Raw genomic sequence first — 19,154 nt, forward strand, 5'->3', positions numbered from 1 at the left:
GAGATGACTGACCTCCAACAACTACAACCATCTTCCTTTGTGCTAGATATGACTCCAGCCAGCGGAGATGCCACACTCGGTCAAATGGTTTCTACGGTTCTAAATGCGGCCTCTGGAGTTCAGCTTTTTTGTCCATGTTTGAACCAAGGCTGTAATGAGGTCAGGAGCTGAGTGGCCCTGGCGAAATCCAAACTGGGCATCGGTGAGCAAGTTGTTGCTAAGCAAGTACGCTTGATAGCACTCTTGATGACCCCTTCCATTACTTTACTGATGATCAAGAGTAGAATAATAGGGCGGTAATTGGCCGGGTTGGATTTGTCCAGCTTTTTGTTTACAGGATATACCTGGGCAATTTTCCACATAGCCAGTGTTATAACTGTACTGGAACAGCTTGGCTAGGGGCGTGGAAAGTTCTGGGGCACAAGTCTTTAGTATTGTTGCCGGAATATTGTCAGGGTCCATAGCCTTTGCAGTATCCAGTGCCTTCAGCCATTTCTTGATTTCACATGGAGTGAATTAAATTGGCTGAAGACTGGCATCTGTGATGCTGGGGACCTCTGGAGGAGGCCAAGATGGATCATCCACTTAGCACTTCTGACTAAAAATTGTTGCGAATACTTCAGCCTTATCTTTTGCACTGATGTGCTGGGCTCCCCCATCATTGAGGATGGGGATATTTGTAGCTTCCTCCTCCAGTGAGTTGTTTAATAGTCCACGACTGGATGTGGCAGGACTGCAGAGCTTAGATAAGATCCGTTGGTTGTGGGATCGTTTAGCTCTGTCTATCATTTGCTGCTTATGCTGTTTGGCATGCAAAGTAGTCCTGTGTTGTAGCTTCACCAGGTTGGCACCTCATTTTTAGGTATGCCTGGTGCTGCTCCTGGCATGCCCTGCTGTACTCTTCATTGAACCACGGTTGATCCCCTGGTTTGATGGTAATGGTAGAGTGGGGGATATGCCGGGCCATGAGGTTACAGATTGTGTTCGAGTACAATTCTGCTGCTGCTGATGGCCCACAGTGCCTCACGGATGCCCAGTCTTGACTTGCTTGATCTGTTTGAAATCTAACCCATTTAGCACAGTGGTAGTGCCACACGATACATTGGAGAGTATCCTCAATGTGAATGCAGGACTTCTTCTCCACAACGACTGTCAGGCAGTCGTTCCTACCAATACTGTCCTGGACAGATGCATCTGCGGCAGGCAGGTTGGTGAGAATGGTGAGAATGAGGTCAAGTATGTTTTTCCCTCTTGTTGGTTCCCTCATCACCTGCTGCAGACCCAGCCTAGTGGCTATGTCATTTAGGACTCGGCCAACCCGGTCAGTAGTGTTGCTCGCAAGCCACTCTTGGCAATGGACATTGAAGTCCCCCACCCAGAGTACATTCTGCGCCTTTGCCATTCTCAGTGCTTCCTCCAAGTGGTGTTCAACATGGAGGAGCACTGATTCATCAGCTGAGGGAGGGCGGTATGTGGTAATCAGCAGGAGGTTTCCTTGCCCACGTTTGACCTGATGCCATGAGACTTCATGGGATCTGGAGTCAATGTTGAGGACTCCCAGGTCAATTCCCTCCCGACTGTTGCCACTGTGCTGCCACATCGGCTGGGTCTGTCCTGCCAGTGGGACAGGACATGCCCAGGGATGGTGATGGCGGTGTCTGGGATTTTATATATAAGATATGATTCCGTGAGGATGACTACGTCAGGCTGTTGCTTGACTAGTCTGCAAGACAGCTCTCCCAATTTTTGGAACTAGCCCCCAGATGTTAGTAAGGAGGATTTTGCAGGGTCGACAGGGCTGAGACTACCATTGTCGTATCTGGTGCCTAGGTCGATGCTGGGTGGTCTGTCCGGTTTAATTCCTTTTTTGTGACTTTGTAGAGTTTGATACAACTGAGTGGCTTGCTAGGCCATTTCAGAGGGCATTTAAGAGTCAACCACATTGCTGTGGGTCTAGAGTCACATGTAGGCCAGGCCAGGTAAGGGCGATAGATTTCCTTCCCTAAAGGACATTAGTGAACCAGGTGGGTTTCTACAACAATCGACAATGGTTTCATGGACATCATTAGACTTTTAATTCCAGATTTTTAATGATTTTTAAGGCATTTCCCTGAGGAATGAACCAACGAATGGGTGTCACTTATTTTGTTTATCTGAAACAGGCGCAATGTGTATACATGTTCTTTCTGTCTGCAAAGAACAGAGCCCTGTGTATTAATATGTGTAGCTTCCAGTACAGGCAAATGCGTCACACTGTGGGCCCAAATGACAATCTTAAATAGGTTGTCAGCATAATTCTTAGCACACTGAGGATTTTTTAGCAAATGTTGTCCAGTCACAGAATCACATCTAATGTTGGCCACTGTGTTTTGAGTTTTGTGTTTTGAGCAAGCACGGGCTGGTTGGTTACGGTCTGTACTTGGAATTCATATACCACATTACTCATTTGTGTGATAGGCTTTTGTCTTTTTGGCTTGACGGCAGCATCCAGTTAGTGGTGAATACCACTCGTGTTGCTACTGCACAGTAGCAGCGTGAAACAGCTAGCTCCACCTGTTGCTCAAATTTTTGAGATACCTTGCCCTTCCAGGATAATCTGAGGTAGACTGGGCACTTTTCAGGACTGAAAGTGAGGGCCTTAGGCCTGTTCATGAGTTTGCGTGAAATATAGCACGAAATGATCTGATCAGGGTAGCCATTATCCTGCAGGGTGCCTTTGATGCGCCCTATTTCAGCATCAAGCTTGCATGGTGGAACTGAAAGAATCCCAACACGTATATTGACCAGTGAAGGTAGGCACGAGAGACAGTGATAGAGAACTCCCGGCAGATTTTTCAACTAGCACGTCAAGGAAAGGGAATTCATTTGACTGCTCCATTTCAAAGGAGAATTTGAGCACAGGATACAGTTCCACGTGCTATAAGAATGGCCTTATTGGCAACCTTGTAAATAGGGCCTGAGCCATTTGCTCAACTTGATGCTGAAATAGGCACATCAAAGGCATCCTGCAGGATCATAGAACCAGGTAAAAGTTATGGTGCAGAAAGAGGCCATTCAGCCAACCATGTCTGCTCCAGGCAAAAAAAGGAGAAAAAATAAACTAGCCGCTCATTTTCAATCCCACTTTGCAGCACCTGGCCCATAGCCTTGCAGGTTACAGCACTTCATGTGCATATCCAGGTACCTATTAAATTAGTTGAGCATTTCAGCCTCAATCACCAATTTAGACAGTGAATTCCAGAGTCTCTGGGTGAAAAAGTTTTTCCTCATGTCCCCTCTAATCCTTCTACCAATCACCTTAAATCTATGCCCCCTGGTAATTGACCCCTCAGCTAGGGGAAACAGGTCCATCTGGTGTACCCTATCTAGGCCCCTCATAATTTTGTACACCTCAATTAGTTCACCCCTCAGCCTCCTCCTTTCTAAGGAAAACAACCCTAGCCTATCCAATCTTTCCCCTTAGCTGCAATTTTCAAGCCCTGGCAACATTCTTGTAAATCTCCTCTGTACTGTCTCCGGAGCAATTATGTCCTTCCTCTACACAAAATTGTACATAAAATTCCAGCTGTGGCTGAACTAGCATTTTATATTCTTCCTGCATTACATTCACACTTTTGTATTCAATACCTTGTCCAATAAAGGAAAGCACTCCATTTGCTTTCATTACCACCTTTTCTACCTGTCCTGCCACATTCAGGGACCTGTGGACATGCACTTCAGGATCTCTCACTTCCTCAACCCCTCTCATTCAACCCCTTCCATTTATTGAGTATTCCCTTGCTTTGTTTGACCTCCCCAAATACATTACCTCACACTTTTCTGGATTGAATTTCATTTGCCACTTTTCTGCCTAGTCAATCAAACCATTGATATCATTCTGTAGACAACAGCTATCCTCTTCACTATCAACTGTGCAGACAATTTTTGTGTCATCTGCAAATTTCCCAATCATCCCTCCCACATTTAAGTTTAAATCATTAATATATACAGCAATTATCAAGGGCCCCAACACTGAGCCCTTTGGAACGCCACTGGAAAGCGCTTTCCATTTGCAAAAACATTCATTGCCCATTACCCTTTGTTTCCTGTCACTGAGCCAATTTTGGATCCAACTCGCCACCTTCCCCTGTATCCCACGGGATCCCACTTTTCTGACCAGTCTGCAGTGTGGGACCTCATAAAATGCCTTGCTAAAATCCATGTAGACAACATCCACTGCATTACCCTCATCAATCCTTCTTGTTACTTCCTTAAAAAATTTGACTAAGTTAGTAAGACACGATCTTCCCCTAATAATACCTATATGCTGACTATCCCTGATCAATCCGTGTCTTTCTAAGTGACAGTTTAGCCTGTCTCAGAATTGATTCCAACAATTTGCCCACCACCGAAGCCAGACTAATTTTCCAGCCTATCACTCGCATCCTTTTTAATTATTGGTACACTATTCGCAGACCTCCAGTGATCTCGGACCTCGCCTGTATCTAGTGATGATTGGAAAATGATCCTCAGAGCATCCGCTATTTTCTCCCTGGCTTCCTTTAACAACCTGGGATATAATCCATCCGGCCTCGGTGATTTATCCACTTTCAAGGATGCCAGTCCCTCCACTACTTCGTCTCTCACTATGCTTATTGTATCTAATATTTCACACTCTTCCTCTTTAACTAGAATGTATGCATCATGCTTCTCCTTAGTGAAGAAAGAAACAAAGTACTCATTGAGAACCCTGCTCACATCTTCAGCATCAATGCACAAGTTACCATGTATATCTTTGACATGACCTACCCTTTCCATAGTTATCCTCTTGCTCTTCATGTACTGGTAAAATATCTTTGGGCTTTCTTTGATTTTACCTGCCAATATTTTTTCATATCCTCTCTTTGCTTTCCTAATTTCCTTTCTTACTTCACCCCTGTACTTTCTATACTCCTCTAGGCTTTCTAGAATATTAAGCTTTTGTGACTATCATAAACTCTCTTTTTCTGCTTTATCTTACCCTGTATGCTTCTGGATAACCAGGGAGCTCTAAATTTTGCAGTACCACCCTTTATCTTTGCGGGGACATGTCTACACTGTGCCTGTAGAATCTCGCTTTTGAATATCTCCCGCTGATTTGACACTGCTTTCCCTTCTAGTAGCTATATCCAGTCCACTTTCACCAGTTCACCTCTCAGCTTTGTAAAATTTATCTTCCCCTAATTTAGAACTTTTACTCCAGTTTTATCTTTGTCTTTTTACATATTGATTCTAAATCTAACTGTATTGTGGTCATTATCACCAAAATGGTCTCCCACTGCAACTTCATCCACTTGCCCAGTTTTATTTCCCAAGACTCAATCTAGAACTGCATCCCTTCTCATTGGTTTTGTTACAGACGGACTAGAAAAGTTCTCTTGAATGCAGTTCAAGAATTTTGTGCCCGCTATGCCCTTCACACTGTTCGTATTCCAATTGATATTAGGGTTGCTGAAGTCTCCAACTTTTACTGCCCTGTTGTTTTTGCACTCAGAAATTTGCCTACATATCAGTCCACTCAATAAGTCAAGTAATTTTTGATAAAAACATGGTTTTATAACAATACCCAGCTGGGTGTTCCTGGAATCCCACTTATAAGCATTTCTATTAATCCTATTCAAAAATGACCCCACTGCCAGTTTGCTAAATATATATCTTTGAAAGGTGACTACATCCATATTATGTGGTACAAAATGATTCATTTCTTGAAACTAATGGTGCAAGTTTTGTGCCTCCCATATCTAACCTATTGTTTTATTCAGTGGGGCCAGTATTTTACTTCTCATCGAGTATCTTCCCATATATTGTCTCCGCATCTTGTTGTTTGAATGCAACCAAAATGAGGTGGATTCTACAATGGATGGGTGATCCGCTCCTTTAAGTTAACCCCTCCAAGCAGCAAAGTTGAAAATGACCCTCAATTTTCCCTTGAAATACCTTATCTCCCAATTTCATCAGCTGTGTCCGCTGATCATTTGCAGTTTAATGTCATTGAGTTGCATTGAGGTCAAGGGTCCTGCCTGTTCATTGTGTGCTGATGTTCAATATTCTGGTTGTTCGTTGCAAGTTCACTCCTGAATCATCACACATGAATGATAAAAAAATCATTAACATGGGTAGTGGTCTTGCTTAACAAACCTACTAGATTTCTTTGAGGATATAACTGAATTGGTTGACAAACAGAACTCAATAGATTTATCATGCCTAGGCATAAGCAAATTCTTTAATAAAGTACTATGTAGGAAATTACTTTACAGATAATAAGGGCATGGAATAGGAGAGAAATTCTTGAAGCAAATAACTAAATTGGGTTCACAGATTTTGGGCAGAACCAATACAAAACAACTTTATATATAACTAGTCCAAAGGCACTTTACAGGAGCATTATCAGTCAAAATTTAACGCAGAGCCACACAAGGAGCTATAAGGCAGGTGATTAAAAGTTTGATCAAAGAAGTAGGTTTTAAGGACAATCTGAAGGAGGAGAGAGAAGTGGAGAAGCAGAGAGGTTTAGGGAGGAAATTCCAGAGCTGAGGGCCTGGACAGCTGACGGCATAGCTGCAAGCAATGAGGTGAAAGAAATCCGAACGCACAATAGGTCAGGAAGTTTACATGGGAAGGGTGATTGGTTGAGTATATCAGGGGTTGAATCTAGGGCCAGTGGCTTCTTTACAATATTTACCAATGATACGGGGGGAGGGGCAATTACCAATCGCTCGTTCAGAAGACAGGAAGGAAAATATATAAGCTTTACCCTGACTAGCCATAACTCATACCAGAGGATTTTCTAACCTTCAGAAACTAGCAGGAACCTGTTATCTTTAAAGAGGTGATACTGCCCTCTGTGACTGCAGACAATCAAATTCCAAAGAAATGCACGAACCCCCTTTACATTTCTGAGGCAGAGCTCTGGCCAACAGAGATGGTATGTCTGCAAAGGATAAAAGGGACCCTGACTCCTCTACGAAGCAACTCAAGATTCCAGGCCTGGGAAAATACATCCTTTGTCCAACACCCAGGAGAAGAAGTGGGGGGTATGTCATATGACCTCCCCAATCTGTAATATTGCCGTGTGGAACTGAACCCAGGCAGTCTACCATTTTACCATCTAACAGGTAGCAGGAGAAAGAGCTCTGTCCAGGTAAAGTGCCTAGCCCTAATCTACACTGTGAAACTGCTGGAACATTGGAACTACTGTCTCTGTGCCTACAAAACTCATTCATCTCTACGTCCCTTCGGGGAAGTCCTTGCTTCTGGAAAGGCAGGTCACCCTGCAACAGTTTCAGACTGCTAACCTCTGAAAGAATACCCCATTGGACTTTTGATTCTCAACTCTGGACTCACATCAAACCATAACTTAGGTTTTGCCTTGTACCCCTTTCTTTCCCTTAACCCTTTTTTATTGTATGAGTGCAAAAAGGGGCGGATGTTGCAAAATACCCTTCTCACGTTTTGTGTGTGTCCAAAAATAAACCAACCCTCTTATTCTACCTTATCTCGAGTTTGCTGTGGAGTTACTAAGAGAGGATTGGATCACTCCAAACTGAAGGGTAGGGGAAAATCAAAAATCAAGAACAACTTTCTTTTAAGGACAGGTAGAGAACGGAGAAATCAGGGCTGTTTAAATTAAGCACCTTCCTGTCCGTAACACCAAGCTATCAAAGTTTACCAATGATACGAAGGTGTGAGGTTTTGAGCAGGCAAGCTAGAGAAAGACCTGGAGAAGTTGGGGCATTGGGCTAAAAAATGAGAGATAGCATTTAGTTTAGAGAAATACAAGATCATTAAGCTGGGGAAGAGAAACTAATAGTGGGAGTACAAAGTAAATGTGAACAGTCTACAGAAAATAACACAGGAGTGAGTTTTCATGGAAAACACTCAAACCATCAGCACAATGTATATTGGTGGTGACAGAGGTAAATTGGATCTTATTAGATGCAGCTCGGGGAATTAAACACAAGTTCCATGAACTGATAAGCATAAAGAAATAACTTCCATTTATAAAGCACTTTCTCACATCCATTGGAAATCCTTAACAAGCAATGTATTATCTTCTTAAGTTCAGTCACTGTTGTTATTTAGGGAAATGTTGCCAATTTGTGCACAGAGCATTCCCAAAAACAGTAAATAAATGAATTACCAGATAGCCTAGCTTGGAATGAATATTGGTCAGAACACCAGGAGAACTGAGTTTATGGGTAAAGCTGGCAGGGCATTAGTGACTCAATTAGATTTTTATGATAGTCAAGCAGCTCTCATCATTTATTTCTAAACTACCATATTTATTTAATTCAATTTCACAATTTACCATGGTGGGATTTAAATCCATTCCCTTACAGGTTGCTGATCCAGTATCATAGCCAATATAGTGCCATACTGATATATCTTTTTGCACATTCTCAGCTTTTAAAAAATATGATGCGAGGGGAATTAAGTACAAAGGTGAAGGAATAGAATATACACACACAAGTCTTGCATCATGCACTTCCTATCCACAAACCTTACTTCCTGTTCTAACAACTTCCAGTCCAGGTTTATGTATAACAAATTTTTGTATCAGCTTTTCCCATTCAAATTTGCTATGACAACAGTCACTAAGTAGAATCATAGAACAGACTGGTTATAGGACAAAAACAGGTCATTTGGCCCGTCGGGCCCACACTGGCTCTATGCAAGAGCAATTCAGCTAGCCCCACTTTCCTGGAACCCTGCACATTTTTTATCTTCAAGTGCTTATCAAATTCCCTTTTGAAAGCTATAATTGTATCTGCTTCTACTATCCTCTCAGGCAGCACATTCCAAATCCTAACCACAAAAATGTTTTCTCATGCCATCTTTGGTTCTTTTGCCAATCACCTTAATTCGGTGACCTCTGATTCTCAACACCTCTGCCAATCGGAACAGTTTCTCTCTGTCTGCTCTGTCTAGACCCCTCTTGATTTTGAATACTTCTATGAAATCTCCTTTCAATATTCTCTTCTCTAAGGAGAACATCAATGGGCCCGATTCCATCCCGTCCCTGCCGCACTAGAATGAAAGTACAGAGGGAGGGAGCCCTTTTAAAGGAAATGGCTCTGCTGAGTCTGCCAACTTGACCTTCCCATCTCCTCCACAGGAATCCAGCCTCTAGTCTTAGATATTGTTTACTGAAGGTTTCCATTCATTTGGAAGCATTTTCCAGGAGTTTCACAACTAATCAAATGATGTCTAGTAATATTACATATAGTATAACTCTTCCATTTTCAGAACCTCATTTTTCAGGTAAAACAGAGCTGAGATTATTCAACATCAGGAAACTGTCACAATAGAGGATGACATTGCCCTGTCGTCCCAGAAAAACTAGAAACACTTATCAATGCTCAAAGGCATGATTCTCCACTAATCCTGTCTGATGCTGTCAGATGCCAACATGGTGCGTTAATGGAAAACTTTACAGTACAGTTTCTCCTTACAAGACATGACAGGCAGCAAAATATGATCCCATTAAAGCTGTTTGAGGCCACACTATCGTCAGAACAATAGTCATGTCTGCACCTCTCTGATCTTTTGTCAGCTTTGGCTCAATAACCCCTGAGTCAGAAGATTGTGGGTTCAAACCAACTGCAGCGATTTGAGCATATATCAAGGCTTATACTTTGGAGAGAGCACCGCACTGTTGGATCAAACAGTGAAACAGGTTTCCATCTACCCACTCACATGGACACAAAAGATCACACTATTCAAAGAGAAGGGAGTTCTCCCAGTGTCTTGACCAACATTTAATAGTTTGATCAAGCGTCATAACAGGCGCAGCAGCAATGTTAAAGCCCTTGGAATAAAAGGCACAGTGGATACAAAATTGGCTGAGTGATAGGAAACAAAGAGAAGTAGTGGACAATTGTTTTTTGGACTGGAGGAAGGTAAACAATGGAGTTCCCCAGGGTCTGGTACTGGGTCTACCTTTCTTGATCTATATTAGTGACCTAGACTTGGGTGTACAGAGCACAATTTCAAAATTTGTAGATGACACAAAGCTTCTAAGTATCGTGAACTGTGAGGAGGATAGTGATAGGCTCCAAGAGTACATAGACAGGTTGGCGGAATGGCATGTGGCAGAGAAAATTTAATGCAGAGAAGTGAAAATTGGGATCCTGGGGCTTTATAAATAGAGGTATAAAGTGGAATTGTCCCAGATTCGCACTAAGTGCAGTGGCGGGCAGGTAAAACGTTGTTTTACCCGCCGACCATGATGGCGGGTTTTCATACCATATCGTCCCAAACCCGCCACATTATTTATGTATTCACAGGAAACACGCCATTTCCATGGCAGGGGGGGGCACTCATTCACCCACCACGCCATCACCTTGCTGCTTCATCACGCCAGGCACCACATTTAAAGTACAGCCACGCTCAGTGTTCCAGCCCAGGACTGCAGCAAAGAAGATATGGCCCCGAAAGGAAAGAAGACTGCAACTGTCAAGTGCCTTTTGGACACCATAGAGGCCCGCTGTGATGTCCTCTACCCCCGCTCTGGCTGCAGGAGGGACAGCAGCATTACCACTCCAGTTTGGTAGGTGATGGCAGTGGTAGTAAGTGCCAATGCTGCACAGAAGAGGTTGGCCATCCAATGCATATACAGGATGAATGATCTCATCCATGCAGCCAAAGTATGGTAACCATTTCATCAGTGTAAACTCACACACTCAAGCCTATCACGAACATACGAACACACGGACAAGGAATAGGAGTATGCCATTCAGCCCCTCGAGCCTGCTCCACCATTTAAGAAGATCATAGATGATTTGATAGTAATCCAAAATTTGCATCCCACCAACCGCCGATAACCTATCACTCCCTTGCTTACTAAAAATCTATCCACCTCTGCCTTAAAAATATTCAAAGACTCTGCTTCCACCACCTTTTCAGGAAGCGAGTTCCAAAGACTCACGACACTCCGAGAGAAAAAATTTCGCCTCATCTCTGTTTTAAATGGGCAACCCCTTATTTTTAAACAGTGACCCCCAGTTCTAGATTTTTCCATAAGAGGAAACATCCTCTACACATCCACCCTGTGAAGACCCCTCAGGATCTTATATGTTTCAATCAAGTAACCTCTTACTCTTCTAAACTCCATGGATACAAGCCTAGCCTGTCCAACCTTTCCTGATAAGGCAACCCACCAATTCCAGGTATTAGTCTGGTAAACCTTCTCTGAACTGCTTCCAACATATTTACATTCTTCCTTAAATAAGGTGACCAACACTATACGCACTACTACAAATGTGGTGTCACTAGTGCCCTGTAAACTGAAGCGTAACCTCCCCGCTTTTGTATTCAATTCCCCCTGCAACAAATGAGAACATTCTATTAGCTTTACTAATTACTTGCTGTACTTGCATACTAGTCTTTTGTGATTCATGCATTGGGACATCCAGATCCCTCTGCACCTCAGAGTTCTGAAATCTCTCACCATTTAGATAATCTTCTCTTTTATTCTTCCTGCCAAAATGGACAATTTCACATTTTCTCACATTAAACTCCATCTGCCAGATCTTTGCCCACGTCGACTCAAAGAAGGGCAGGACAGAGTATTAAATATTCCTAGGTACAAGATGTTCAGGAAAGATAGGGAAGGAAGGAAAGGAGATGGGGTGGCAACATTGATTAAGGAGAACTTTGTAGTACTGGAGAGAAATATTCCAGAGGGGGTCATGGACAGGATCTATTTGGCTAGAGCTAAGGAACAAAAAGGATGCAATCACATTGCTTGGTGTCGTCTCTAGGGACATTAACTAGTGGGAAAGATGTAATTACAAGAGGTGTAAGAATTATTGAGTAGTTATAATGGGGGACTTTAATTATCCAAATATAGGCTGGGATAGTGGTCGTGTAAAGGGCAGAGAGGAGCAAGAGTTCCAAGAGTGTGTTCAGGGGAACTTTCTACAGCAGTGTGTTTCCAGTCCAACAAGAAGGAGGCATTGTTAGACCTGGTTGTTGGAAACTAGGTTGGCCAAGTAGAGCAAGTGTTAGGGGATGGTGATCATGGTATCATAAGGTTTAGGTTGGCTATGGAAAAGCATTAGGGAAGATCCAGAGTAAGAATAATTAACTGGAGCAAAGCTAACTTCAATGGGGTTAGAGTGGATCTGGCCCAGGTAAACTGGAATAAAAAATTAGCAGGCAAAACTGTAACTGAACAATTGGCTGCCTTTAAAGAAGAGATAGTTTGGGCACAGTCAAGATATATTCTGACGAATAGGAAAGATAGGGCAAACAAATCCAGAGCAACCTGAATGACAAAATAAATAAAGATTATGATGAAAGAGAAAAAGTGTGCGTATGACAGATGTCAGGTAGATAATACAATTGAGAACCAGGCTGAAGGTTCAGAGGGGAATAGAAAAAACAAATAAGGGAAGCAAAGAGAGAGTATGAGAAGAGGCTGGCAGTTAACATAAAAGGGGTTCAAAAATTTTCTGTGGACATATAAATTGTAAAAGGGTGGGAAAAGGAGGGGTGGGGCCAATTAGGAGCAAAAAAAGGATATATGCAAAAAGACAGGGTGCATGTTTGATGTATTAAATGAATACTTTCCATTTGTCTTTACCAAGGAAGGTGGTGCTGCCCAGGTGATAGTGAAACAGGAGGTAATTCAGACACTAGAAGGGTTTGAAATTGAGTTGAAGGAGGTATTGGATAAGCTGTTTGTATTTAAAGCTGATGAGGCGCCAGGACTGGATGGGATGCATCCAAGGAAACTGAGGGAAATGAGAGTGGAAATTGTGGAGGCGCTAGCCATAATTTTCCAATCTTCCTTTCCTGGTGGCAGAGGATGGGGGATTGCAAATGTTACACCCTTGTTCAAAAAAGGGTGCAAAGATAAGCCTAGCAACTACAGAGCAGTCAGCTTAACATCGGTGGTAGAGAAGATTTTAGAAATGATAAGTAGGAACAAAATTGATAGTAATTTGGGCAAATGTGGGTTAATTAAGGAAAGCCAGCGTGGATTTGTTAAGGGTAAAACCTGTTTAATTAACTTGGTGGAGGTTTTTGATGAGCTAACAGGGAGGGCTGATGAGGATAATGTTGATGTGGTTTACATTTACTTCCAAGAGTAATTTGACACAGTGCCGCACAACACACTTGTGAGCAAAGTTAGAGCTTATGGAATAAAAGTGACAATAGCAACATGGATATGAAACTGGCTGAGTGACAGGAAACAGAGAGTAGTGGCGAATGGTTGTTTTTTGTACTGGAGAATGATTTATAGTGGAGTTCCCCAGCAGTCGATGTTAGGGCTCCTACTCTTCCTGACATGTATTAATGACCTATACCTTGGGGTACAGGGCACAGTTTCAAATTTGATAACAATACAATACCTTTATGTTTGTGAACTGAGAGGAGGATCATGTAGAACTTGAAAAGGACATAAACAGGTTGGTGGAATGTGCAGACAAGTTAGCAGATGAAATTTAGTGCAGAAAAGTGTGAAATGATTCATTTTGGTAGAAAGAATGCAGCGAGACAATATAAAATAAAAGGTACGATTCTAAGGGGGGGTGGAAAAGCAGAAGTACCTGGGTGTATAAGTGCATGAAATGAAGGCGGCACAACAGGTTAAGAGAGCAGTTAGTAAAACATACAGGATCATGGGCTTTATAAATAGGGGAATGGAGTACAAAAGCAAGAAAGTTACATTAGACCTGTATCAAATACTGTCTGGGCACCACACCATAGGAAGGATGTGAATGCATTAGAGAGGGTGCAGAAAAAAGTCATGAGAATGATTCCAGGGATAAGGGACTTCAGTTGCGTTGATAGATTGGAGAGACTGGGACTGTTCTTCTTGAAGAGAAGGTTGAGAGGAGATTTAATGGAGGTATTTAAAATTATGAGGGGTCTGGACAGATCAGATAGGGAGAAATTGTTCCTGTTGGTGGAAGGTTCAAGAACCAGAGGGCAGAGATTGAAGGTAATTGGCAAAAGAAGCAATGACAACATGAAAAATGTTTTTATACAGCAAGCGTTAGGATCTGGAATGCATTGCCTGAGAGTGCGGCGGAAGCAGGTTCAATTCAGGCATTCAAAAGGGAATTAGATCGTTATCTGAAAAGGAAAAATATTCAGGGCTACAAGGGAAAGGCTGGGGAAAGGCAATAGGTGAATTGCTCTTGCAAAGACCCAGCACAGACATGATGGGCTGAATGGTTTCCACCTGTGCTGTAACCATTTTATGAAGAGAGATTTCAGTTACATGGAGAAGTTGGAGAAGCTGGGGTTGTTCTCCTTGGAGAAGAGAAGATTGAAAGGAGAATTGAGGGGTCCAGACAAAACAGATAAGGAGAAACTGTTCCCGTTGGCAAAAGGGTGAAGAACCGGAGGACCCCAATATTAGGTGAATGGCAAAAGAACCGACAGCAACAAGTGATAAAACTCTTTCACACAGCAAGTAATTAGGATCTGGAATGCACTGCCTGAGGGTTAAGTGGAGGCAGATTCAATTATGGCTTTCAAAAGGGAACTGAATAAGCACTTGAAAATAAAAACAAAATACAGGACTACAGGAAATGTGTGGAGGAGTGGATTAGGCTTGGTCTAGTGGAAGTCTAGTTTAGACTAGTGGAACTAGCCTGGTCTTGCAGTGAGCTGACACAGAGACAATAGGTTGAATGGCCTTCTGTTCTGTTACCATCCTTCAACCCATATCACTAAACACAGAAACACAGATTATCTGGTCATTTCTCTGGTTTATTCTTCAACACATATCACTAAACACAGAAACACACATTATCTGGTCATTCTCTGGTTACTGTTTGTGGGAACTTGCTCTGTGTAAACTGGCTGCTACATTTCAAAAATATTTAATTGGCTATGAAATGCTTTGTGACACCTGGAAGTCATGAGAAGGATTATAAAAATTCAAATTCTTCCTCTCCTCCTTTCAATCATCCCCAAACTTTGAAAGTCCAGATTTTCCCCAATAGTATCCCACCTAGGTGGAAAGGTTAATAATTAAATCATTAACTTGATTATTAATATTTATAAAACAAATTGTTTAGTATAAAAAACACAATGAAAAACACATAGGGTTATTGACCTTCCTCTTTCATTCCAATCAATATAGAATTGATCCCAACTTTGCTTAAATTATGCTACTAAGCATATCCAACAAACACCTGGGCCAATTTTCAGGGATATCTGTCCTTATTAACATCACCTCCAGTCTGTTTTTATGCCACCTGTCATACACCTGAGTTTTGGTGAAGGATTGGATGAGATATTAAAGACTGAGTTGAGAACCAACAGTAAGGCAGATGAAGAGTTCATTTTTCCACTGCCAATTAAGGATTTTCATTCATTTGGAAGAATCTTGCAATCAGTTCCATAACTAATAGATAGAAAGGTCAAATTAAGGGTGAGTTTTTATATTTTCCAAGCTTGTAGATTAACCTATAGTAGGTTTAATGTTAGATTTAACATAGTAAAACAATAATGTTATATTACTTTACAGAATAGTGGAGTAGACTCCTAGCAATTGGTATTGTACAAGGAAACTTCATTATGCAGATGCAAGCAGCCTATCTGACAATAAGCAGACATGGTGATATATATTCAACATTAAGAAACCTAATGAGACTAGGGATTAGAAGAAAGATTCTCCCACCATTCCTCAGAGAAATGAATGTGTCAACAATAAAACTAGTGTTGAATCAATTAATTCTTTCAAAAAAGTGATGGATAAATATCTGATTGAGAATGAGATTGGAGAATATATACGTGGGTATAAACACAAAATAAGAAATCCTCCATGGAAAATGATGGTTCCTATGCTAGTGTGGTCAAGTCAATTGTTTTCAGTTGAGGGTAGCAGAGGAAGTAGTTGAATATAGAATATGAGAAGTTGGAGATGCATTTTGTGGTTTTGCTTCATTTACTTTAGATGTAAGAAAACATTTATGTACAGCATTCCCTCAATAGATAAAATGTCTAGTGTTAAGATCCTAATTGGATAGATCGAATGTGATCTTTCTTAGTTGCGCACCTTCATGCAACTACTAAAGAGAACTTTCCCACTGTCTTTCTAGATCCTCTTCGACTTTACTTACCTGATCATGGTTTCTCAGAATCAGCGGTACCTCGTAGGTTTCACAAGGTTCATAGTTCTGAAAGGTAATTTCTGACGGAAATGGCTGAAATATTGGCCTGTCAGTGTCCAGCATGGAGAACTGAAGAAGAAAACAAAGCAAACATTAATCTCTACCGACTAAACAATAATTTGTAAAGGTCTCTCGCTTTAAATGGGACCACAAGGAGCAGGAATAGGCCATTCAGCCCCTTGAGCCTACTCCGCCATTTAATAAGATCATGGCTGATCTGATACTAACCTCAATTCTGCCTACTTACCCACCTACCCCCGATAGCCTTTCACCCCCTTGTTTATCAAGAGACAAACATACAAACAAGGATCAACAAGGTACTTTGTCAATCTTCCATTCTGCTCTTAATAAAGGGTTCAATACAACCAGATGAACACACTCAATAAGCATTGTAAAATATTCACAAATCCAACATTTTTGGTCTCGGGCTTCATATTTCTGCAAGGCTTTACAATCTAATGGAAGTAAAATACAAAATGTTCAGAGATGGAATTTGTTCCAACTGACAAAGGCGTAAGTGAGACTTGAACAATAGATCTTACGAGAGGCTTTTCCATGTTTAGTGACACATGAGGCAGATATAAGCAAAGGATGTACTTATATCTGTTTCCATGACTAGTTTCTCTTGAAACAGGTCACCAGAGGCTATAACTTGAGGGGTGCCACACCACATCAAACATGGCTGACCAGGAGACTCTCCTACTCTTACTGTCTGCCATAGGAATATTGGAAGAATTTACAAATTGATAATCAATCTGCTTGGCTACATTATGAACATACCTTCCATGGCCTTCAAGTCATGAAGTAAGACTCGGGCCCAGAGCTTCTGGCACAGAGGCAGGGACACTATCCACGGCACCACAAGACCTCCCTGAACTGTGTACCACAGACTTATAATTTCCTGCACTTCATAGATATTTTGTTTCTAAATACCAAACAGTGCATTAAAATTTAAAAAAAAACATAATTTAGCTGAAAAGAAATAATTATATGCATTAGTTTTCATTACAGAAAAGGTAAAAGTAGGGAAAGTACATAAGGACCAAGTAAGTTTTACGGTATTTAAAGTGGGTTTTTTTTCACCCAATTTCACCATCCCACACCATTAAGACACTGGGTTGGGTACAATTTTATGAATTCAGGCAGCCCTGGTACCTCACCAAAGTGACCGCTGTTCTTAAATGAGTCTAAGCAGTCAGTCCTCTCAGATTATTCTACTGTGGAGTGCATCATAGTTGAGCCAAGTTCTGTCATGATGGGCTGGATTTTCATGGAGTCAGGGAGACTGCATAAAGGGATGAAAATGGTGGCCGGAACCCAGTTCCGAAATTCCTGACCCCATTCCCAGGAGTGGCCTTTAAGGGTGCAGGCTCAATTGGGTCACGAGCCTGCACCCTGAACTCCTGATCTGGCCAGCTCCATTGCAGGGATAGGCATGTCTTAGTCTTCCACAATTTTCATGGGGTCAAGCCAGCATTTTAAAGAGTTGTGATTCATAGCACCTCAGCGATGTCATGAACAATAGTCTGTATGAGGGACCCTTTTGAAAGGTAAGTTCAAAAAGTCCTCCTCATGCACCCCCATGCCAAACTATGCCCCCCACCTACCCCCTTTAGCCCCTCATAACCCTCATACCAATGTATGCTCCCCCCACCCCTTAGGCCCCTCATGCCCCCCATGCCAAGCTATTCCCCACCCACCCCCTATGGACCTCATGCTCCCCATGCCAACATATAGCTCTTCCTTGCCCATTCACACACTATACACTGTATAGAGCCAATGAACCCTATAGTGACAATAGGATGTGTAAAGAAAGTTTACAAAAACAGTCACTCATTGATAACTTTCCAAAATCGAGAGTGCGCTCTTTTGCGCAAGTGCACGAAAAAGCGCACTCATCTCCCTGAGGCTAAGTGTAGCCTCAGGGAGATCGGCTGTAAATGTCAAAAAGATAAAAATAGAAAAATAAAATTTCCTTAACATGTCCCCTCATGTGACAATGTCACATGAGTTGGGACATGCCCATAATTTTCACAAAAATTTAATTAAAATTTTTTAGAAGCTACATGAAACTTCATCCCACCCGCGAATGAAGTTTCATACTTTTTCCAATTCGTGCCGGGGCTCCTGGCCTGCCCGCCAACCTTAAAGTTGGACGGGCAGATCCTTTAATTACTTAATAACCTCTGTCAATGGCCTCAATTGGCCATTGACAGGTCGGCAGGCGCGCAGCTGATTTCGCTGCGCCCCTGCCTTCCTGAAAATTTAAATGGGGCGCGGTGATGTCATCAGTTCCCCCCAACATCACCGTGCGTCATTTAACGCATTGGCGAGCGGGCCCCGCCCCTGCTCGCCGACGCGTAAAATCCTGCCCACTATGTGAGTGAGGTACTGGAGGGATGCCAGTGCAATGGAGTCATATCCCAGCAAGAGTCAGTGCCTTTAAGAGACGAAACTAAGCATTGGTGGTAAAGCTGGCACAATTGGATAAAATACTGGATACAAACATTGGTTTAATAAATATCTTTATTTAAACACTAGAAAATGGATACCACAGCAACAACTTATGCTAATGTAATGTTTTTAATGTAGTAAAGCATCCCAAGACACTTCACAGGGGCAAGTACAGTCAGAATTGTAATCAGTCAGGGTTGAACTCAGATATAAAAAAGGGGCAGCCACACTACTAGGAGTGTACTATAGATCCCCAAAAAGTGTAAAGGAGTTAGAAGAGCAAATAGGTAGGCAAATCTCTGAATGCAAAAACTTCAACAGACTTCAAGTACCCTAGTATTAATTGGGATACTAACTGTGTGAACTGCACAGAGGGGACAAAAGTTTTAAACTGCATTCAAGAGAACTTTTGCAGCCAGCGTGTAGCAAGCCCAATGAGAGTCGACGCAATTCTACATTTAGTCTTAGGAAATGAAGCTGGACAAATGGATGAAGAAGTGGGGGACCATTTTGGAGATAGTGACTATAATAGTTAGGTTTAGCATA

At 42.0% G+C, this 19,154-nt stretch overlaps 2 protein-coding genes across 2 annotated transcripts in view; both read right to left on the bottom strand.

Moving 5' to 3' along the window:
- LOC144682291 (hydrocephalus-inducing protein-like) overlaps nt 1-19,154 on the bottom strand; it is a 524,265-nt gene that overhangs the window by 440,288 nt on the left and 64,823 nt on the right. Inside the window, exon 5 of the mRNA XM_078544767.1 lies at nt 16,104-16,223. Within this exon, the coding sequence (XP_078400893.1) occupies nt 16,104-16,223 (120 nt within the window). The remainder of the gene's footprint in view (nt 1-16,103; nt 16,224-19,154) is intronic.
- The window catches only part of cmtr2 (cap methyltransferase 2), a 228,335-nt gene that overhangs the window by 83,231 nt on the left and 125,950 nt on the right, over nt 1-19,154 (bottom strand). The window lies entirely within an intron of this gene.

Source organism: Cetorhinus maximus, chromosome 6, assembly GCF_964194155.1.
Source record: "Cetorhinus maximus chromosome 6, sCetMax3.hap1.1, whole genome shotgun sequence".
NCBI lineage: Eukaryota > Metazoa > Chordata > Chondrichthyes > Lamniformes > Cetorhinidae > Cetorhinus > Cetorhinus maximus.